General features: G+C 43.8%; 3 protein-coding genes across 3 annotated transcripts; 2 read left to right on the top strand and 1 right to left on the bottom strand.

Annotated features, from left to right (window-relative positions):
- Positions 1 to 274: 274 nt before the first annotated feature.
- Positions 275 to 7,050, bottom strand: LOC110483147 (uncharacterized). Its single transcript, XM_021552831.2, has 8 exons — positions 6,534 to 7,050; positions 4,872 to 5,198; positions 4,360 to 4,413; positions 3,979 to 4,068; positions 3,337 to 3,517; positions 2,630 to 2,713; positions 1,993 to 2,070; positions 275 to 951 (listed from the first exon to the last, which is right to left on the bottom strand). Exons 1-8 carry the CDS (start codon positions 6,836 to 6,838, stop codon positions 700 to 702), a joined length of 1,371 nt encoding a protein of 456 aa, XP_021408506.2. The 5' UTR covers positions 6,839 to 7,050; the 3' UTR covers positions 275 to 699.
- Positions 7,051 to 7,063: 13 nt separating this feature from the next.
- On the top strand, positions 7,064 to 13,107 carry LOC110483146 (heat shock 70 kDa protein 12A). The gene is made up of 4 exons (XM_021552830.2): positions 7,064 to 7,436; positions 8,627 to 8,851; positions 9,205 to 9,376; positions 10,783 to 13,107. The coding sequence occupies exons 1-4, from the start codon at positions 7,155 to 7,157 to the stop codon at positions 11,841 to 11,843; spliced, it is 1,740 nt and encodes a 579-aa protein (XP_021408505.2). The 5' UTR covers positions 7,064 to 7,154; the 3' UTR covers positions 11,844 to 13,107.
- A 4,049-nt stretch (positions 13,108 to 17,156) lies between these two features.
- Positions 17,157 to 20,640, top strand: LOC110483198 (cytoglobin). The gene is made up of 3 exons (XM_021552899.3): positions 17,157 to 17,251; positions 19,115 to 19,346; positions 20,512 to 20,640. Exons 1-3 carry the CDS (start codon positions 17,157 to 17,159, stop codon positions 20,638 to 20,640), a joined length of 456 nt encoding a protein of 151 aa, XP_021408574.1.
- Positions 20,641 to 21,854: the final 1,214 nt, after the last annotated feature.

The raw sequence follows: 21,854 nt of genomic DNA, 5'->3' as shown, positions 1-21,854 counted from the left end.
GTTATGTCTGGAGCTAAGTTAATTTTGTGAAGGGTAGCTCTACTTAACTTTAAACTAGGCTTTAGGTTTATATACCAGCTAGTGCAGTTTCTTAAGGCACTTAAGATCTATTTCTACTTACTTAAAACTAAAACTTACAGTCCTACTTCATGTCTGTGTGGTTTAATATGTTTTAGTTTCTCTAAAGCTTCCAATTAAATCCCTGTATTCCTTTCTTTATCTGAGGGACTCGGAGAGGCTTCCATTCCATGCATTCCAACAGCAGGCACACAGCAGAATTTAAAGTATTTTTTATTTGGTAATTCTCAAGTTGCTCACAGAATACTGTGTCACACCAAATCACATAAACATGCATTTGCCTCATTGCATCCCCATTATGCCATGGAATACAACTTTTAGAGTTTTTTGGTCCAGTGCTGTGGCATGTGTGTAGCTGAAGGACTTTGGGAGAGGTAAATTGTACAGATGTGGGAAAGCAGGGGAGTGCTAACAGGCAGGTGGCCTTTGTGAGGAGACAATTGGAATAGCTGCAATTTTTAATACAGGTTTGTTAATGATGATTTATCCTAGATGTCCCATGTGGGGGATGTCTAACTTACTAGCTCTGAAAAGTAGGCAATTCATGGGAGAAAGAAAAGCAGAGTATCACATAGCAGCTGTTTCATCTTCTTATGGCTAAGTAAGTAATTAGCCTGACTCTCAAGTCATTTTCCTTTGATCCCAGACTACACCTTTCACAATAATTTCTTCCCCACGTTTCATTATGGGCCACAGAAGTGATACTTTTTTCCAGTGCACTTCATCTTTCTTGTCCACGTGCTCTAAATGGTTTCTGTTCATCCTCCACTCAGCTTTAACTGGTGGGTCCTGAAGAAGCAGTAGACAATAAATTTGACAGCACTGCAGCAGGAACTGTGTTTCATTTTCAGTTCTTATGTGAATGGCAGCTTCCTGAAAATGAAATGAGAACAGTTTGCATTATGCTGATGTATTGTTATATTGCCTCCCTGCTCTCATTCTGTTCAGCTGCTCCACAGGAGCTAAGCACTCAAGAACTCGTCAAAGCTGCTGGTACTGTTTGAGTGAGGAATGCAGGGGTGCCAGGGTCACTTTAAAGGTTCTTTTATTTATGAAGTCCTGACTTCTAGATTGTGCCAGTGTCCAGCACTTGTCTCCATTTCCTCACAGAGAGATCTGCAAGGGGTTTGGAAAGATCAAGCTCTTGGAAAAACCCAGCAAGCTGCAAAAGGAGGAAGCTCCTTTTTGGAAGTTTCATATATCTGTGATATGTATGTCATCTCTTCCACAGAAAAAGCCCACTAGAGACTTGTCCATGTGGATAGCAGGTGTCAGGGCTCTGTGCACATCAACAGCCTCTGCATGCTTTCCTCTGCCTTCCCAGGGGTTTGGCTGCATGTGTTCAAGGTCAGCTCAGATTTAGCATGACCATATAACCTTGTATTCAGCTCCTGCAATAACAGCCAAGCTGGCAGAAAGGGTGGTGTGAGAAGGGGTTATGAGAAGCTTCATCTTCACCCACAGACTGGCCACCAGTTGACCCAGGAGTTGAGTGGTGGCTGGGTGCTTGACTGAGCTGTGGTGTTGGGATGCCTGTGCCCAGTCTTGCTGGTCCTGACCCACAGACCAACTTCACAGCTTGGTCTTGACCTGGCTGGTCACTGTGAGCTTGCCCAGCTGGTCACTGGTTTGTGGCTGACCCTGATCACCACCACTGGCCCTTTGCTCTTTGCTCCTTGCTTAGGACCAGTAGGGCTGTGCCTTTGTTGGTAGGGGCATCACCCTGCCTGTCCTGCTGTACTTCCCTTACAAGGTTACATGTACTTGAGAATATTTTGGGAGTATATGGGCTGGAAGAACCTAGCCACAAGTGGAAAACAACCTCATGCAGAAGGGAGACCTATCATGTTTTAAATAACAAGCTGCACAGACAATTAAGCATTGTCCCAGTTCCTGGGCTGTGTCTTTACTCACTTGAACAATTTTCTTGTAAACCATTGAGTTTTGGTGATATTGTTGCCTGAGCAGCTTCAGTATGTCTTGCATCATCACCTACAGAACAATCATATCACAAAGCAGGCTGTTACCATGTGGTAAGGCAAATACGGGGAATTTTTGTTTCTCATATTGGGTCAATCAGTAATGGAGAAGTCATTCATTTCAGGCTTTGGAGGAAGGTCCCATAAAAGCAACACAGGGCTGGAAAATGCTTTCTGCACTCATATATGTGATTCATCCAGCTGGACAATTCAGATATGCAAGTGTTGGGCTTTGGGATCATGTATCCCAATTTGTATAGTGGGACACAGAGTAATTTAATTTTGGAAGGCTCCCACAAGAATCCTCAAGTCCAGGTCCCTGCTTCTCCGTGGAACAGCTTGACTCTTAGAGTGAAATACCTGGGTTTTATCCAGTGCTGCTGTCATACCTAGGGTTGTTAGAGCTTGGCCCCAGACCTCTCAGTTCAGAAGTTATCCCCAGTGTCATTGCTGACAGATTTTGAGCAGCATCCATAGCAGAAACAAACTTCTAAATGAAATCACAAGTGCCAATGGCCCTTTTACAGGCCTTTTACAGAAACATAAAATACCTTGGTCAAAGGTATTTTTACCTTGTTTGAAGGTGGAATGTCAAGAACTTTAAGTATGTCATCTGCTCTCTTCTGTATATCTTTTTCACAGGCATCAAACACCCTCTGCAGTGTAAAAATAACAACTGATTACAGCATCAATCACAGTGAAACCACAGGTGTAGTGTGCAAAGCTGAGAAAACATCTGCATTAGAGTTAATCGTAGGGCTGCTAATTGATTGAAATACAGTCTTCAATAGCTGTCAAACTGCTTCATCAAGCTGCTTGCTATTGGAGCCCATTCTTCAGCATCTCTGGGGTCTTATCATCACAGTCAATGCTAATAATGGCCTCAGTTCAGTCTTGTCCTTTAAGGGAATATCACTTTGCTATTTTCCTTTACATCTCTCCAGCATCACAGCAGTGAGTCAGACATCAAAACGAGGTCTCCCAGCTATCAGTTCAAGCACTAACATAAGGAAAGTGGATTGTTTTCCCACTTGTGCTTAACACATGTGAGACATGGGACTAGTATTTGAGTGTGCCCTTCTGAAAGGCAGGAGGAAGAAGGTCACTGTCAGTTTGGTCTCAACAGCATTCCACAAGCCCTGTTAGGCTGGAAAATCAGAGACCCAAACTGAGGCCCCAACCCTATCTGGTTCTGAAATACAAATACTCAAAGGCTGCTATATGGCTACACCATAATTGATGGACAAGAATCAAATGGAGCAAATGGACTTGAACAAACCCTAATGGCGCGACTGCCTTCTTCATACGTCCAACGGTAGGGCATGGAGCTCCTGACTTTCTCCCATTCCTGTAGCCGGAGCATCTCGTATCTCTCCAGCACTGCAGACAAACGTGAAGGGTCACTGATGTCCTCAGAGTGTTGGTGCATGGCCATTGCTTTAGCCAACAGCTCTTGCATTCTAGGTCAAGGAGGATATTAAAAAACGTATCTAAGTCAAGATGAAATAATGAGCAAATGTAAATATTTTACTTATGAAACTGTTTAACGAATCCCATGTTTTCTACAATGCACTTCTCATTTATATTATATAGCTGGCAAGCAGCTTTTTTTGTGGAAAATAGTGCTTTCTCAGCTCAGTTTTGCATGATCATAGTAGAATCTGATCAGAGTGGCATCTTGACAATATCATTGCAGACTGGCTTCCTTTACTCTTTATTTAACTGGTTCCCTTCGCAGAGCAACCCAAACCATCTTCCAGATGTCAGTTATAAAGAGATGCTGGTAGGTTGTAAGTATGGAGAGAAGGTGTCTGGGCTGTCTGGTCAGAAACTGAGTCCCCAAGGACTGGAGGAAGCAAGAAGTATGTGGCTTTTCAGTGTAGAAACATAACTATGTCTGAAGTATGAATAAATACCTTACCTTTCCTCTAGCTTTTTTGTCTTCTCTTTCAGCATCTCATTTTCCTCTTTCTCCTTACACAGTATTTGGATTACCCTTCCAGGAAGTTCTCTGAAACAGATTTGGGAGATCTCTTTATTTGTACTTGGACACTGGCACAACAGTGGACATTCCCCCATTGAATAGCCTGTATTCAAGGATAAAAGCTCTGAGGTGGGAAAGCGCAAGAGCATCCAGGAAAACTCCAGGGGAGCTGAACACTTACCCTAAAAGCTTCCACCCAGAATTTATGCTCAAATCAAGTGGGAAGCTATTTACATCAGAAGAAATGGAGGTGTGGTTGTGAGCATCATAATGATTTCCCCCTCTTACACTGATTATTAATGTAAAGAATCACATTACCTGTTGTAACTATCCAGAAGGTTCAGTAGATACTGAATAGTGTTAGACAAAATTCTGTTCTCATTGTCCATCCATCCATCCATAAAGGAAAGAAAGAAACAATAAACCACATTGCAATCAGTGGGCAAGTATGCAATAAAGTCTTAAAAAATGCACAAGCTAAACTTCCTCCCTCCAATTTCTGATCAATCCATAGGGAAAAGAAATTTAGAGACCAAAACTCGTCAAGGCTGTTCTTTGCCAGATGCGTGGTTTGTGATTCTGTAAGTCAATACCAACAGTGCAAATAAAATACCCAAGGTGCAAGATCTGCACATTACATGGTGCAAATCCCACAGCTTCTGTAAATTGGCTCTGGGTTCCCGGTATAGCCTGAGCAAAGTTTGTTGCTAATGCAGAGCCCTCCCTGTGTCTGGCTCATTTTCTGTCCCACCCGCCCTAGTGTGCACCAGCTACATTTCATTGTCAGAGGCCACACTTAACAGTGCAATTTTTGGTCACCGGACTCTCACGTTATTTTTTGGTCCATATTCTTCATCATTTCGATTATTTCCTTTGTGTTCTTGCTGTCCATCTCTTTCATTATTTCAAACATTTCCTTTGTTTTTTTGTTGTCCATCTCTTTTACCATTGTGAACATTTCCTGTGTTTTTTTATTGTCCATCTCTTTTATCATTTCGAACACTTGCTTCATCTTTTTATTGTCGATCTCTTTTATCATTTCAAACATTTCCTTCGTTTTTTTGTTGTCCATCTCTTTCATCATTTCTAACATTTCCTTCATGTTAGAAGTCTGGTCTCCACAGGCTGGTGGCTGCTGTGAGGTGTCAGATGTATGTCTGAGGAAAAGAAGAAAAGGGAATTCCTGTAATGAAGCAGGGTAAGCACACATCCTCGAAAAAAGTACTTTATCATTGCCAGTCCTGTGAACAGAGGCTTCATGGCTACATCCATGCCAGCAAACGGATCAGAGACAGGACAAAGGGCACACGGGTGCAGATTTGGCACAAGTGAGTTAGCACTCTCCCAGATAGTGCCTGATAGAGCTCAGAGGACTCCACAGGCTATCTTTGCCAAGCCTAAAACTCAAGCTATTTTTTCATGTCCTTGCTTGCTGTACTATTGTAACTTTTTCTACTTTAAGACTTTGCAGCTGCAGCTAGGTCTAAGTTTTCTGTTCTTCCTGTTTCTAAGGCCTGCTTTTAAAGCTTTCTAGAAATATTCTTACTTTTACTATTTCCCATACCAGGGTATGCTGAAACCAGGAGGGTTTGACTAATCATTAGGTCTGGATAAAGTGGGCAAGCTACAAGGACAGCTCCTGAAAAACAAACTCAGCCCAGACCTGCAGAGAGTGGGAGAACAGCAAATGCAGGTGACCGTTCTGCTAAAACCAACTTTGCAATGTACAGGTTTTTTTAACAGAGGACTGCAAAGATCTGTGTTCTCAAGCTAATTTATTTGTACAACTACTCTGTGTCCTGTTTCCTCACAAGGATCCCAAATATCAACTATTATTAGAGAAACAGTCTCAGATTAAGGTGCTCCTGCAGCTTGGATCCAGGTGGAACAGAGAGCAAGCTCATCCCCACAACCAGATGTCAGAGCAAGCCTCAGCATGAGGCCTTACCTTTCATTTATACCAACAGAAGGCTGCACAGCTGCTGCACGGGACACTGCTGCCCCTCTCAGTATTACTCCTGCCCACTGAAGCACATTTTGCTTTTGTTTACTTGGGTTGATTCCTTTCCAGTTAAATCACTTCACTTTCAGTCTTTCACTGAAGACACAATCTTTTTCTTTAAGCTAAACAATACAGTAAAAATTTTATATTTTAGCCCACGCATCCCTGCAAAATTGATGAGCTCAGAGTCAGAGCCATGAAATCCCAGATCTTGTCACACTCTTTATACTGATCTTTCTAGTTTCTCTTTCTCTTGCACCAATTTAAGATCTGCCTCCCACTTTGGAGTTGAGCTGAATTTGGGGACAGTAACCATCTCTGTGATGGCTAAAAAAGTTAGGAAGTAGAAAACAGAGCTCTTACTGAATATTTCACAGTCAGAAAATGTTTGCAATTCAGCACTCATGCAACCCTCCAAGAAACTTTGTAGAAATATTCAGACCTAGGAAGATTAAATAAGATTATCTAGAGACACCCTTGTGTAACCTACCTGCTGCCTTCTGCAGTTGTCTTTCTGAGATCAGTGTCCTCACACTGTCTTTCCAGTGCCTTTCTTCTTCTGTTGCCAGAAACATCGCGTGTATGCCATGATTCTCTTCCTCTGGAGCCAGAAATGTTGGATGGACACCACACTTCTCTGCTAGAGCCAGAACCATTGGGTATAACCCACTCTTCTTCTTTGCTGGAGGCAGAAGTATCAGGCATATCCGACATTTCTGGTTTTTTGTGGGCAAAAAAGTTGGCCACAACCCACATTTTCCTTTTGCTGGAGCCAGAAGGTTTCCGTGTATTCATGCAGCAGCAGAAAATGTTTGTTGAAATGTATGTGGAGCCCTGAGGACTGTTGATGCTGCTGGGAGTGCAGAAAGCTACTGATAAGACAGTTCCCTAACAAAGGCACTTTGCTACTAGAAAAAGCAGAAGAAAGCTCTGTTTCTTTACAGGAAAAGGCACAATTTACAGGATGTCTAGAGTTACATCTCTCTCCAGCCAATAAAATCAGGGGAGAGTGACCTTCTCTCTGCAGTATCAGTCCTTTCAGTTTCAGTTCAGACCCATTTGTCTGCTCCTCTCTGCTCCCAGAGCGGCACACCTCTGCACGGCAGTGGCCATGGCCAGCCAGTCAGTCTTTGTCGTTGCTATAGATTTTGGCACATCCTACAGCGGGTACTGTTTTTCTCTTGCTTCAGGTACAGACCAAATCCGCCAGGTTTACTGGGGAGCAGAGCATGGGTTAAAGACCCCAAAGATGCCTACGAGCATCTTGTTCAACCAGAAGCAGGAGTTCAAATATTTTGGTTATGATGCTGTGATGAAGTACAAGAGTCTGCCCTCCAGCCAAGCTGACAGTTGGTACTTCTTCCAGAACTTCAAGATGCAGCTGTACAACACGGTAGGTGGAAGAGTTACTACTAATGGGGGTCAGGGCTAATAATTTATTTGAGGGGTGGGGGTTAGAGAATCCATGAAGAGGGCTAAGTCTGGTTGATGAGAATGAATAAACACAAGTATTTTGATGAACAAAAGGAGAAAATTTTTTTTAATTGCCAAAAGCTACCTTTATGATGTTTTTTGTCTAAAGACAATAAAACATGACTGCATACATGGGTGAAGGCAAGTACCTATTTCTAACACAAAGCTGTCCTGTTCCCAAGGTTGACAGAGAAACTGGTCTCCCTCTCTGACTCCCTACCTTAGTCCTCAAAAAGAAACAGGGATCAAGTGAAATTTCCTATAAATCAAAGGATATGGGCAGTCTCGGGATTACCTAAGATCTCATCCCATGTTATACAGCTCCCCCTTGTCTCTCCCTCTCTTGAAATGTTATGCTGAAGCGAATGTAAGGGTGTCCAGCTGTCCTTGAAGCCTGCAGTGTGTTTATCAAATTTCTCTCTGAAGGCTCTGTGCTGGTTTGGAATAGTTCACAGCTTTATCTTGTTTGCTTATTCAGCCAAACACCAGGCTACCTTAGGGCCGTCCTGTCTGCTCCAGGGTCCCACGGGACTCTCAAGCACAGAATAAGGCAGAACACAAGGCCAGTCCCAGGAAAAATCTCAGGTCCTTTCTTTGGTGGATGGGAGGCCTCTTTGAAGATTTTCCTCCCCAGGACAGCTGGGAATGATGTGGTCTGTCACAGTGTCACCTCTGGAGTGGTTGGTTCTCATTCACTTTCAGCAGGGGCTGGAGAGAGCTTTTAGTTCAGAACTATTTCTCTGGAAATAGTTTTTCTTCACCAGTTGCTCAGGAGCAACTGATGAAGAAAAATTTCATTACAGAACCACTCCCTACTGGCTCTTCAGGAATCTATAGAATCTACAGGGTCTTTACAAAATTTGCCTAGGAGAAACAGCTGAAATATCAAGCCCATTGACATTTTGCATACTGAATCACAGGTGTGGTGGGTAAGCAGTTTGGTAGCTGACCTGTGGCACTTAGACTCAGCCACAGCAGTGAAGCCAGTGCTGGGAGTTTGGTTTGGAGACAGGGGTGTCTGGGTGCCTTATGTGGTGCAGTGCTCGGTGTGAAGGGGACAGGTCTCATACTGACACTGCACCATGTGACCCTGGGCCTTTTTTTCAGTAGAATGTCACACTTGGCATGAAGCTGAAAGCCACCAATGGAAAGTTCCTTCCTGCCTTGACAGTCTTTTCTGAAAGCCTGCGCTACATGAAGGATCATGCTTTGAACACCATTAAGGAGGCCTCTTTCCAAACCGTCTACAGTGAGGAGGAGATCACCTGGGTCATTACTGTCCCAGCCATATGGAACGCTGCTGCCAAGCAGTTCATGCGTCTGGCAGCAAAAGAGGTAAAAGCAGGGGTTACCCCATTTCCTCAAATTACCTTTGAAGGTTTCTTTGTCCAATTGAGCCACAGGAATGCCTCAATATCTAAACGACGATTATTTCAAATTTCAGTCGTTGGGCAGAGAAATCTTCTACACTGAGGGTGGTAAGGGAGAGTATGTCCCCAAATGGCAGTACAATGGCTCTGCCCTTTCTCCCCACCAGGTAGAAATGAGCCCCACAGAGACCAGTGGTGCGAGAACCATCACCCCTGCATGATCTGCTGGGGTGAGAACAGTCTCTTTAGCAGGTGATGTTCATGCAGCAGTTATCTCACCCCTTTCCTTGACCTGACTCCTCTCTTTTGTCATTTTAGGCAGGAATTATCTCTGACATGCTCTCTAGGAACCTGATCATTGCCTTGGAGCCAGAAGCTGCATCATTGTGGTGCAAGCAGCTTCCACATGAAGGGTTTATGGCAGACAGCAGTGACAAGAAGAAGTTTGAAGACTCCCCTGGGATCCAGTATATTGTCGTTGACTGTGGAGGTAAAATTTTCCCTGTTTAACAGGTACCATCTTTGTTGGGTGTGGTGCATGGTTATTTTACAGTATGGCCAAAGATCCCAGAGCTTGGACTCCACTGCTGTGCTTGTCATGTTTATTTTTAGTGTTATTTCTCACCTAATGAGATGCTGTGAGCAGGAAGAAAAATAGGAGGAAAGAAAAGGATTGTGTCTCACACTGCAGTACTCTTCAGGCCAGACAGTCACAACACGAGGCCCTGCCTGAAACACGGATAAAAATTAAACCTCACAGTTTTAATAAAGATTTGTAGGGAATGGGTATGTTTATTCACAGCGCTGTGAACGCATGTCAGGACTCATTGCCCTTTAATGTACATGTGTACCTCTGAGAACGCTTGATCCTTTTTTATTACTCTTACTAATTTCTATATGTATAGAATTTCACAATAGGTTAATGCATATTCATTCTGCTGATTTTACATTACACTTCCAGCTAGTTACACTTATACTCAGTTTTTGTTAGAAAGTACAGAAAGGACTCTTGGGTCACTCTGCCCTGTCTGTTTTAAAGTCTAAGGAGTCTTTCTTATCTCTTATATTTTAGTGTGGAAATTTGCATTCTTTCTCCTTAGTAGGGGTAGTTCTGCTAGGGCTGCAGTCACCAGACTGAACAGCATATTTTGCAAGCTTAAAGTGGCACATTTTACCTAAATCCAAATGGATTTTTACCCTGTTAAATTTTTACTCTGTCTCATGCCTTTGCACCAGATCAGCTGGCACAGTGTTCCAGCATCAGCCACCGGCATGCACCACGTGCTTTTGTGTAGCCTCAGCTCGTAGCCTCCTCTCCAGAAGCAATTGTAGTTAGTGCCCAGCGAAGTGACCAAAGAGAAGAGCTAGCAGGCACTGGAGAGAAAATCATTAAGAATATTTGATGAAGCACTTCTCAGTAATATCTCTAGATTCCTTAGGTTTTTTGGTGTGATGTGAATTTTCTGCCAAGAGCAGTCTGGTGGTTGTGAACAAATACTGAAAAGGCATCAAGAGGACCGCAAGTTCCTGAGAGTCTTCTCACCACTGCTCAGGATTCAATCACCTATGTGAGGAGCCCAGGCTTAGTTTGTGATCAGACAGGAGATTGGCTTGTTCAGTGAGCAAGCCGGAGCATCCAGCTCAGTTATTATACAGAAATAACTGTAGGAAACTTGTGAGACCAGACTTTTCAACAAAAGTGCATAAATTTAAGAAATCTAGGGAAGTACAGGCAATAGCAGAAGAGTGAGGATAAGGAAAGAAAGTGGCAGAAAAGCACATATGTCAGTCAGGATTCAGCAGATAAGATTAAATTCTGTGGAAGCTCACGCACTTTGAAGCAAACAGCACAATTAATTTCAGTCTCTATTTCTGTGTGTGTGTTTGCATGTGTAGGTGGCACTGTAGACATCACAGTACACGAGATCCAACAAAACCATTACCTAAAGGAGCTACATAAGGCAACTGGAGGTGGATGGGGAGGCAACAGAGTGGATGAAAACTTTATTAATTTCCTCAAGGAAATATTCAGTGATGGCATATGGGATGAATATGCAAAGAAGCACCCTACTGAATTACAAAATATGATGTACAACTTCAGCCTACAGAAATGCTCTGCTAGCAGGGAGGCAGTCTACATACATTGCTACTACAACCTGACCAGAGTGGCAGGGTCCAAGAAGGACATCTCCCAGTTCTTTGAAAACGTAGCAGGAACTGTGTGGTGTGATGGGACAATCATGATTACATATGAGAAAATGAAGAGCTTCTTTGACTACAGTATCAACAATATCATTTGTGCTTTGAGGGAAATTCTTTGCAAACCCGAGATGGACAAAGTCCAGTACATTTTACTTGTGGGAGGCTTTGCATCCAGCATCATCCTGAGAGATGCAGTCAGGCAGGCCTTTAGCAACAAGTATCATATCCTTTGTCCCATGGAGGCCCAGGCAGCCATTGTAAAAGGGGCTGTTTTATTTGGAGTTAATCCACACATCATTACCTCAAGAATCAGCTGTAGGACATACGGCTTGTGTGTATGTGAGAAATTTGATAGTGCTATCCATGATGCCCGTAAACGGAGGGTCTCAAAAACTGGTGACTTTATTTATTGCACAGATCTCTTTGAGAAACTGGTGGAAATTGGGGAGTCAGTGAACATACATGAAGCTGCCCACTATGATTTCTTTCCAATAGAACCAGATCAAACAAAGGTAATCTTTGCTTTCTATTGTACAACAAAACAGAATGCTCAGTATGTGGATGAGGAAGGGATGGAACAGCTTGGTTCCTGTGTAGTGCCGTCACCAGACACATCGCTGGGGAAAAATCGCAGGCTGAAGGTAGAGATTAGATTTGGGCTCACTGAATTTAAAGCCACGTGTACTGATGTTACTTCCCAAGAAAGTCGAACAGTTATAATGGATTTCTTATCTTATAATTACTCATCATATTGAACACATCTTAGATGTCTTTTCCAACCATTATAGTTCTAATAGTTCTATGACTTCTGCAGTAGAGGAGACAATTGGACCAATAAGTCCATCATTCAAATTTCTGTTTACACAGGAAAACTACTGGTCTGATTCTCTGGTTCCTTCCATTCTTCACCAACCACCCTTTCAGTCCAACACCTCATTTTCTCTTGTATCTGACAGCAGGTTTTTCTCCCGCTTTATCTCATGCCCTTTTAGCTTGCATCTTTGAACACAGTAGTCCATACCACCAATACAATCATCTGTGATCTACCTGTCACAGCTGGAAAGCCCCTGGACTGGTCTCTAACTTACACATAAAGCAGCCCATAGCTGTTTATTTTAGCCTGATGTCTTCTTGCAGCTACATCTTCTCTTTCTCTGACATCAGGTCACTTTATCTGAAGTCCAGGTTTAATTCTGCTAGGGGTGACATTCAGTGGATTTTTATTTTCTTCAGAATGTAATTTCTGTAAACTCTATGTAATTAAAGCTCCAGTGTCCCAGACAAGGGAGTTGAGTGAAGTCTAGGGGCTTGTGTCCAAACCTGTGGGAATGCTGTTTCCATTAAATGATTGGGTGGTTCAGTCTCATTAATTGGGCAGATATGAATGTCAGATTGTAGCGTTAGACATGAATGGTGTATACGCTGCTGCCTGATGCCTCTGTCCAGCTCTGGATACTTTGCATCTCTGATTTGGGCATGATATTTTCTATATCTCTAAAAGCTGATTTCTTTACTCCTGCCTGCAGCACCTGTGCAAAAGTTGAGCACTGTGAAGGCTTCATAAGCTTAAATTTGTCCACGAAAAGGCTGCAGTCCTGCAGTGTGCTGGGTCTGGCTGAGGTGGAGTTAACGTTCTTCATTGAAACCCTTATGTTGGTGGGTGGTTTGGGTCCACGCTGATGGTTCAGGGTGGGGTGGGGTTTGTGGAGTTGGCTTTCTTCCACTTTACTAAGGATATAAAGTTTCTCTGCTGAACACCAGCCTCCACCAATGCAAATTCTTGGTTAGCTGGATCAAGTGCAAGAAAACTCAGCACTGTCATCCTTATTAGTTGAATGATCACATTAGAGTCACTGCTGGCCATATACTGAATGTTGTTAATCATGAGAGCAGCATTCAGAGGACTAACCTGCATATATGCTATGCCCTATGATATACAAAAGTGGAATGATTTTGAAATTTCTATCTTTGCTTTCACATTTAAAATGTTAAGCATGCAATAAAAATATTCACAACAGACACCTGTGTGCATTTCTACTATGTTGGGTGGTACCACTCTGTACTCTTCATAAGGGCTATTCTGGGGGCTAGGTCCCAAGAAGCTGAGTAATCCTGCTTTTTTCTTATCCTCTACATTTGGTATTTTCACCAGTGGAAAGCCCAACACGGCTCCACCAGAGCTCACCAAGGCCCTGGAATGGGAAGAGAAGTACAGTCTGGGAAAGTGGCAGCGGGGAAAGCCTTTCCCACCCATGTGCTAGGTGGGCTTTGGGATTCAGACAGTGACACTGACAGTGGTGACTGCAGCTCCTGGTTTTGCTTGTTTTGATGAACTGATTATGTTGATAACCTCAGACACTGAGCATGAGCAGATGCAGGTGTGTGTCCTTTCTGTGAAAGCAGCACTGAGTGTCAGGGTCCTGGGCTAAGCATCCCTGAAACCTGGCAATATGGGGGGCTCTACCCTCAGCCTGACACTACCACAGGTGTTGGGAAAATAAGAGTTACACCTGCTGAGCCCCTTGCAGCCATCCTCTGAGACAGCTGTGTCTGCTGAAGTGGGGATTAACCCCACTGAACAACAAATAGGGTGTTTATGCTAAAAATCACAGAATCACAGATCTCAAGGATAAGGAAAAACACTGAGGTTTGCAGTGCCTGTAACCAGGACATCAATGAGCTCTAGAGATGTGATGGCTGGTGGATCCTAAATGGCTGGGTGAGTAGAAGGTGCTACCCATTTCTGTGGCTGGATCTTTCCAGCTGCCTTCTGCCTAAAGCATGTGATTTCTCGGAAACTGAGAGAAAGCAACCTCCACTCTGCAGTGCTGACACCATTTCCTGGCAGCTAAGTTGGAGGCACATCCTCTTCTCGCCTGGCTGGGGATAGAGAAAGGAACAGCTTTGCCACAGCCCAAACACCACGGCTGTGCTTTCTGCTCTAGATTTCCCAGTGTCATGTGGCTCACCCTGCTTGCTTGATGTGAGAGAAAATTAAAGATTCACAAAAAATTCACAGTAACTATAAGTTAGCCTTGAAACCATGACAGTGGGGTGCTGGAGCAATGGAACCATGAAGAACAGAACAGAACAGAATGCTACAAATTCTTGTCTTTGACAAGTAATGGTTCAAATAGATTCAAGCAGAAACTGCAACAGAGGTTTAACAACATAAGATTAGATTAAACAATAACTTAGCAACAGGTGATAAGATATAAAGACAACCTCAAGTTACCTTAGATAATTATAATGTTAAAGAACACATCCCCAAGGGAATTTGTATGTGGAAATGACAGGATAATGAACCGGACTGAGATCAGCACATGCACATTAAAAATTTTGTTACACAAGCATGAGTGACCAGTATCCTGTTTCTGTATGATTCTTTTTTGGTTACCTTTTTGTAAAAAAGACTCTGCTTGTTTTCCAGAAGGTTGGAAAAGGCCTTGCTTGGCACCCTATTCTTCAGATTTGTAATAAAATCATATCTTGACTCAATGTGTTGATTTGCTCTTACACACAAGGATTCCTTTCTTTAAGGATAACATTCAGAGGAGCTTCACCCCTGTTAGAAAATACGTCTCTTCATGCAATAGAAATTATGCTAGAGAGGATTCACTTCCTTTGGCATAATAAACAAAGCAAACCAAGGGAGAGGAAAAAGAAATAAACCAAGCACTCATCCTCTTGCCCACATGTGGGGAGGTGTCAGCAATGACTTCATGATTAAACAGCACATTTTTATAGCTTTTCCATTTCCAGGCCAAAATAAACGTGTTTCTGGAGCTTTGTTGTTTCAATTGCTAGAGATTGCCGAGATGTAGCATAAACGTATATAGCCCTGTTAGAGATGTCAAAACTTTATGAGTAAAACTTCATTTTACAAGGACTTGGCAAATCATGCAGGGGGAAAATAGAAGATAATTTTCCAAAACAGTAAAAGTAGCACCAGAGGATGGAAGAATAGAAAAGCATGTCAGAGAGAGAGCATGGTGACATGCTTCAGGGAAGATGTCATTGTTTTGTCTGGTCAGGGAGTGCTCTGTGCTGCTGACACCTGGCTTGGTTGCAGACAAAATTGTCACACTGCACCCCAGAACTGGGCCAACCAAGTAAGATTAGTGTGCCTTCATGGAAACATGTTTAAGAAAGGGCAGGGAACACTGAAAAGGAAGAGACAAGTTCAGGGCAGGTACAGCATCCAACAGGATGATAACCAGTGGAAGAGCCCATGCTGGAGCAGTTGAGTAGTACACAAAAAGGAAGGGACTCTCACACACCAACCGCAGCTCCTGCACCACCACCCATGGTCTCACCAAAAGATCTGGCTATAACCTGCAGCATAGGGTGGGGAAACAGGACAAGGAGCAGTGAGGTATCTAAGTGTTGGTTGGCTGGTTTGTTACTTGGCAATAAAGTAATTGGATTGAAATTTCTCTACTCAAAATAGGTATTTTTTGGCCCATGACAGGATGTCTGACTATGCATGAAGGGATGGAGCATATTTATCCTGCAGTGTCCCAGAGGAGAATGAGGGAGAGCAGAGAAGAAGTCTCCTAGGGAATAATAGAACATTTTGGATTGGAAGGGACTTGAATGATCATCTAGTTTCAACCCCTCTGCCATGGGCAGGGACACCTTCCACTAGACCAAGTAGCTCAAAGCCCCATTTAGCCTGGCCTTGAACTCTTTCAGGGATGAGGAACCCACAACTGCTTTGCAGCTTTCTATCAGACTGCTCTTTGCTGTGTGGTAAAACGGAAGAGGGAGGCAAGAGGGGACAGATTTCAGTGAAGTTATCTGGGGCCTCCCTCAGCAGCAGTGGGACACAACCCCACCAAGACCAGTCAGTCTCTGTGAGTTTGCAGCCAGTACTTTTCCTTCTGCTCTGGGGTATCAGGCTGGTTTTTCTTGACATGCTGTGTATTTTCCCCTCACACCTGTTCCTTCTCTCCTCTAAACCATCGAAGCAAATATGAAGTTTTTTCTGCCCTCAGCATCCAGTGGCAGTTTCTCAAGCCACTTAACCCTTATTTTGCGTGCGTGCCCTGGACTTAAACAAGAACATTCCTGCCAGAGGTTAAGCCCAGGCATTGCACGGATAATCCATGAAAACGTTTTGCCTCCAGTTCCAAGTGACCGTGACTATAACAAATACAGAGATGCTGGAGATGCTGTCTGCAGCTCCACCCTGGCCCTTCTTCCACCCCTTATCTCTCTCCCAGGCAGTCAGAGCTCAGAGATAGGACAGAGATCCCAGCTGCAAGCCAAGAGGGTTAGGAAAGTGAAATGCCTGCACTCCTGGCCTGGCTGTGCTGCACCCTTTACCTCCAGTGCTAAAATGAAGTGGCTTTGCAGGGCACTATGGCCAAGGATGCTGTGCCACGCTGCCAATCACCATCCCTGCAATGCTGTCAGTTTGGGCTGGCAGAGCATCCTACCCTCATGGGACCAAGGCTGGGAGCAGCTGTGGGGTGAGCCCCTGTCAAACCAGAGCTGCGGGGAAAGCAGAGACTGGCACGAAGGCAGGACTGGAGAGGATTGCTGGAGCTAGAAACAGGATCTTTGACTGAAAGACCGAAGAGTGCCAGGGAGAAGGGAGGGCAGGGCACCACAGTGCCCTCAGCACAGCAGAACTCTTGGGAGAAAACCAGGAAAATTAGTGCTCAGGCAAAGATCACCTTCAGGAAAAGAAGCCAAGCACTGGCTTTGGCAGGGATGAGAGGGGAAGAGAATTGATCTTTTTTTTCTCCACTGAAAACTGCCTTTTCTCCTTTCTCTCCTCAGACAGTGAGACCTTTGCTTTGGCCCCTGACCTAAGAGTACAGAGCTAGTCCTTCTCCTCATGTGGTTGGTTTCTTTCCTGATTAAAAGTGATTAGGTAGCTCTAAAACCTGCAGAAATGTTACTGAGGGTAACAGAGACAAAGAGACCCTTCAAGATCTCTTAAATCCCCAGGGCAGTATTTAGAGAGCCCTGAGGAGAGAACTGGAGCAGAAAGACCCTGCCAGGACCTCCCTGTCCTTCTCCCTCCTGCTGCACCCTCTGTTGCCAAGATCTCCTCCACCATGTCACTTTCTGAAGCAGAGGTGCAAAGTGCCCGTGGTGCCTGGGAGAAGATATATGTGGATGCTGAGGACAATGGGACAGCTGTGCTGGTCAGGTAAGAGCCCATCCAACTGCTGCCCCAGAGGGGTGAAGGAGGAACAGCAAGAAGCATGCCATGATGTTTTTCATGCAGCCCTTGCTGGGGAAGAAGAGCAATCCACACAAGGAAAAATAAAAAGAAAAGGGGTAAGGGGGTGGGAAAAGAAGAAAAGCCAAGAACAATATCTTCACCCATGTAAGTTAAAGAAAAGAAAGTGTGGTATGAAAGAGAAGGGGAACAAAACATGGGCAGGATTTCCCTCTTCCTCTTTACCTCTAAACTCTTTAAATGCTTTTTTTAAACTCAGTATTTTACTTCTGATTCTCCTTCAGCCTCAGTCCATGTGTTTCACTGTATTATACCCTTTCTGTGGACTTTCTTCTCTTAGTTTCCATCCTGTTTCCCTCTCCTTTGTTTACCTTTCACATATTCATCTGGGACTTACATCACCTCCAGAAGCATGGATTGGTTCAAATACTATTTCTAGTTATCAGACATTTACCCCTCCCTCCAGCTTTCTTGTATATCACATTTTGTTCCTGGATTATCCTCATGAAGCCTTACATGCTGCTCTTACCTTCTGCAGGCAACACAATCTGAAGACAGGGTCAGAAATGTAGCCATAAAATGTTAGTAGCATCCAGTAGCTTGTCTCCCTGGGTAATTTACTCTAGAAGGTTTTGCTTTAGTGTCCTGCAGCCCCAGACCTGCCTATAGAGAGTTCGGGGCTTCCCAAGATGAGAGACATGGCCATTATGGAAAGAGTCCAACAAAGGGCCAGGAAGATGATGAGGGGACTGTAGTACCTCTCCTATAAAGAAAGGCAGAGAAAGCTATGACTGTTCAGCCTGGAGAAGAGAAAGCTCAGGGGAATCTTGTCAATGTGTACATTAAAACCTGAAGGGAGAGTGCAAAGAAGGCAGAGCCAGGCTCGTCTCACTGGTGCCATGAGACAGGACCAGAGTCAATGGGCCCAAACTGAAACACCGGAGGTTCCCTTGAACATCTGGAAAGATTTTTTTTTTTTACTTCTGAGTGCAACTGAGCACTGGCACAAATTGCCCAAAGAAGTTGTTGAGTCTCCATACATGGAGATACTCAAAAGCCATCTGAACATGGTCCTGGGCAACTGGCTTGACCAGTGGTATTGACCCAGATGACCTCCAGAGGTTCCTTCAAGCCCAACCATTTTGTGACTCTGTGAAATGCAATGTGGAATTTGCTATGGATATTTCAGGTGGATAACCCGTTTACCCAAAGGAGTAAACTGTTTTTTTTAAAACAGTTTGACCAAGATGACTGTAATTGATCCAAGGTAATTTCAAACACACTGAATTGTGTTACTTTTGAATAAATTGAATGAGCAGTACCCCATAGTTAAACAACTATCCATCACAGGCAGTAAGAAAGCTTTGCAGTGGACTACAGGAAGGGGTTAATTACAAAACCAATAGTAGGGCTTCTCTATGAAAACACCCACCGGTACCACAGTGGTCGTATCTGCTGTCCAGAACATCTTTGGGAATATTAAACTGTCACAACCACCCCATGTGAATGTGCTCCCATTTCTTTGTGAAAGTAACACTGAGAAAATATTATCTTTGGAAGGAATGGAAAAAGTTCATTATATGTCTTAAGGTGGAACGAACAAAGTAAATGCTCTGGGGAGAGGCAAGGGAGAGATGACTGGCTGCTATGTGCATGGGAGTTATGCACAGGCACAAAAGGCAAAGGAGAAACAAGGAATGCAGAAGTGTCTGTTCTCATAAAGAGAAGGGGAAAAGGGACATAAATGCGGAAGGCAAGGCCTGGAATGAGTGGCTATGTCTGCACTGATACCTTGGTCCACAAGTCAGGATGTCTCTCATTGCTCAACAGGATGTTTACTGAGCACCCAGACACCAAGTCCTACTTCGCACATTTCAAAGGCATGGACTCTGCTGAAGAGATGAAACAGTCAGATCAAGTCAGGGGCCATGGCAAGAAGGTTTTTGGTGCCATCAATGACATGGTGCAACACCTGGACAACTCTGAGGCTTTTCTTGGGATAGTGACCCCACTTGGCAAGAAACATGCCACCCAGCTGAAGATTGACCCCAAAAACTTTAGGGTGAGTGAGCAGCCCTCTTCCCAAAGGGTATAATTGTGAGGAGGGCATGTTTTCCCCTTTGAGGGGTACAACTGAGGAACATAGGCCTTGTATGTAGGAATACATATATATGCCTCAGAGAATGGAGGTGGTGGAAGGTGAGATGGTTGATGGTGGAAGATGGAAGGAGTAAGAGATCTGGCATCAGTGGGGAAGATGGCTGTACAGCTGATGTGGTGCAGACAGGTGATAGCTGTGGTGGGAGCTGCACAGCTGCCCATGAGCTGTAGAGGGTTTTCTCGGTGCAAAACGATTCCCACACCTGCCATTTACTAACAAGATACAGAAAAGTAATTTAGCACTGGACTTCAGTCCCTGATGTATTTTTTATCTTGTAACAGGAGCTGAACTTTTCCAGGACAACTAAACTGTTTTCCTGCTGTTATTGAGCAACAATGACAACAGCATTGTCATAATTAAACAAACTCAAATAATAAATACAGGATCAAATTACTTACCCAGATCCATCTAAGGTCACTAGCAGAGTGCATTTATAACTATTTTGTCTGCTTCACACAGGAAAAAGGGGCACCTTCTGGCAAAGATTATTTCCAAACAAAGGTGATTTCAAAAGCAGTGGGCCCAAGTTTCAATGAGTGGGGAAAATAAGGGATGATTTCTGGCTGAAAATACTTTTTCAGGGTAAAAATGCACACAAAACAATAAATGCTGCACAGGAAAGGAGTGGCATTTCAAAGTATACCACCTACCTGACTGTAAGAACTCTGCTACAGAGTGCTGGATAACTAATGAGCAGGAAAGATCAAGGAAAAACCTACTTCCTAAGACATGTATTCCATAGGTGTCCAACAAAGGGCTCATCATGGCCTCTAAATATTTGGGACACTCTCCTGCCTGGAGAAGGATTGCAGTGGATGGATAAAGCACATCAGTCCTATACAGACATCCTTAAGTTATAGATGCAGTCAATATTAACTAGGGTTTTTTGTGAATTCTATAATGCAGCTTATTTTCCACTGTTGCAAGCTCTGCAGGTCATGTGCTGTGAATTGTTCTTGTACCCCTTTCTGCCCTCCAAGAATCTCAACTAAAGATATGTAAGTTCTTATGCCTCTAATATGGAAAGAAGTTCATACTGGTTGTTTCTTCCCTTCTCTTTGTTTAGATTATCTGTGACATTATCTTACAACTGATGGAGGAGAAATTTGGTGGAGACTGCAAAGCTTCCTTTGAGAAGGTGACCAATGAAATCTGTACCCACCTGAACAATATCTACAAAGAGGAGGGTTGGTGAGGATGTGCACCCTCCAGGCTTTTCAAACAACTTACCAGCACTGATTTGCTGCTTTTGGGCCCCCAGCCACAGCTGGAAAAATTAAAAGTAAAAAAAGGCAAGAAAAAAGGCTTATATAATAGAGATATCAATGTCAATAATCTCCTTAGCAAACTGAGTTTCTACAGCTAAACAAAACCTGCAGTACATCAAAGTCAACCAATAAATCCTGATACACTTTGCAGTTCCAGTGTTTCAGGTGGATTCCTCTGGCCACTGTCCTTGAAGACTACATTTTAAGATGGTGACTTTAAGCTTTCTATTCCTAAAAGACTTGCTACTGCCAGCAGCACAGCAGCTCTTTGGCTCACCTACCACCTCTCTATCCTCATGAATGACAGGAAAGAGACCATTTTGAAGCATCTCCAGAATCTTGGTAGAGGTCATTACTTAAGCCTGAGTATTGTTTTGTGTTTGAACTTAAACAAGGGGGAAGTGGTGTATGGGAATAACATCTGTGAGAGACATGAGGAAAGTCCCATCTTGCATAAACCAGAAGAGTCACCCAACCTTGGTTTCTCAGAACAGCTTTCAGCACAAGGGATGACAACACTGAGTGTGGTCACTACTGGACCCCTGTGAGCAGGGATGAACATCTTTGGTATGGATTTCACTGTGTTATGCCCAGGAAGTTACTTGGGTTGAGTTCCCACATTAAGCAAGAGCTCAGCTCACTGGCTCATGTGCACTCAAAAAGCACCCAGCTGATGCAGACTGCTGCCTTGCTGTGTGGGTGGCACAGCGGTCCAGTCACACAGCATGAGCCTACCTTCAGTACTAACTGGCTTCTGACCTATTGAATTGCTTTTGTTTATATCCCTTAGACTTGGTGAAATAATCAGCTAATAACTGCAAATAACCACATGCTGCTTTGCTTCAGTGTAATGCAATAAACACAGAGAAAGCAGATGTGCCCTCTCATTTGATTCACAGAAAAGGTGATGTGCAGCAGTTGCAGCTGGTTTCAGTGCAGTTACTGGTGGTACTGGGGGATTTCCAAAACCAGCTCAAGCTCCCACCCAGGCACTCATCACACGTGTGGCAGTCAGGCTGCTCATGGTTTTCACTTAACCATGATGCAACAGTTTTGTAAACAAGTAAAAATGCAGAGTTGTCCTTCATTCAGCATGTAGTTTTCCTCACCCACTGCACTTGGCAAAGGATGCTAAATCCCC

The sequence above is a fragment of the Lonchura striata genome, chromosome 5 (assembly GCF_046129695.1).
Source record: "Lonchura striata isolate bLonStr1 chromosome 5, bLonStr1.mat, whole genome shotgun sequence".
Classification (NCBI taxonomy): domain Eukaryota; kingdom Metazoa; phylum Chordata; class Aves; order Passeriformes; family Estrildidae; genus Lonchura; species Lonchura striata.
This window is presented reverse-complemented; position numbering and strand designations above follow the sequence as displayed.

Excerpts from the sequence above, each read along its gene's own strand:
- LOC110483198 (XM_021552899.3), top strand. The coding sequence starts at position 17,157 with ATGTCACTTTCTGAAGCAGAGGTGCAAAGTGCCCGTGGTGCCTGGGAG. Across the intron at positions 17,252-19,114 it reads GGGACAGCTGTGCTGGTCAG|GATGTTTACTGAGCACCCAG; the intron begins GTAAGAGCCCAT and ends ATTGCTCAACAG. Across the intron at positions 19,347-20,511 it reads TTGACCCCAAAAACTTTAGG|ATTATCTGTGACATTATCTT; the intron begins GTGAGTGAGCAG and ends CTCTTTGTTTAG.
- LOC110483147 (XM_021552831.2), bottom strand. The coding sequence starts at position 6,838 with ATGAATACACGGAAACCTTCTGGCTCCAGCAAAAGGAAAATGTGGGTT. Across the intron at positions 2,714-3,336 it reads AAGGCAGTCGCGCCATTAGG|AGGGTGTTTGATGCCTGTGA; the intron begins GTTTGTTCAAGT and ends TTTACACTGCAG. Across the intron at positions 952-1,992 it reads TTTACAAGAAAATTGTTCAA|GAAGCTGCCATTCACATAAG; the intron begins GTGAGTAAAGAC and ends TTTCATTTTCAG.
- LOC110483146 (XM_021552830.2), top strand. The coding sequence starts at position 7,155 with ATGGCCAGCCAGTCAGTCTTTGTCGTTGCTATAGATTTTGGCACATCC. Across the intron at positions 7,437-8,626 it reads AGATGCAGCTGTACAACACG|AATGTCACACTTGGCATGAA; the intron begins GTAGGTGGAAGA and ends TTTTTTCAGTAG. Across the intron at positions 8,852-9,204 it reads TGCGTCTGGCAGCAAAAGAG|GCAGGAATTATCTCTGACAT; the intron begins GTAAAAGCAGGG and ends TTGTCATTTTAG.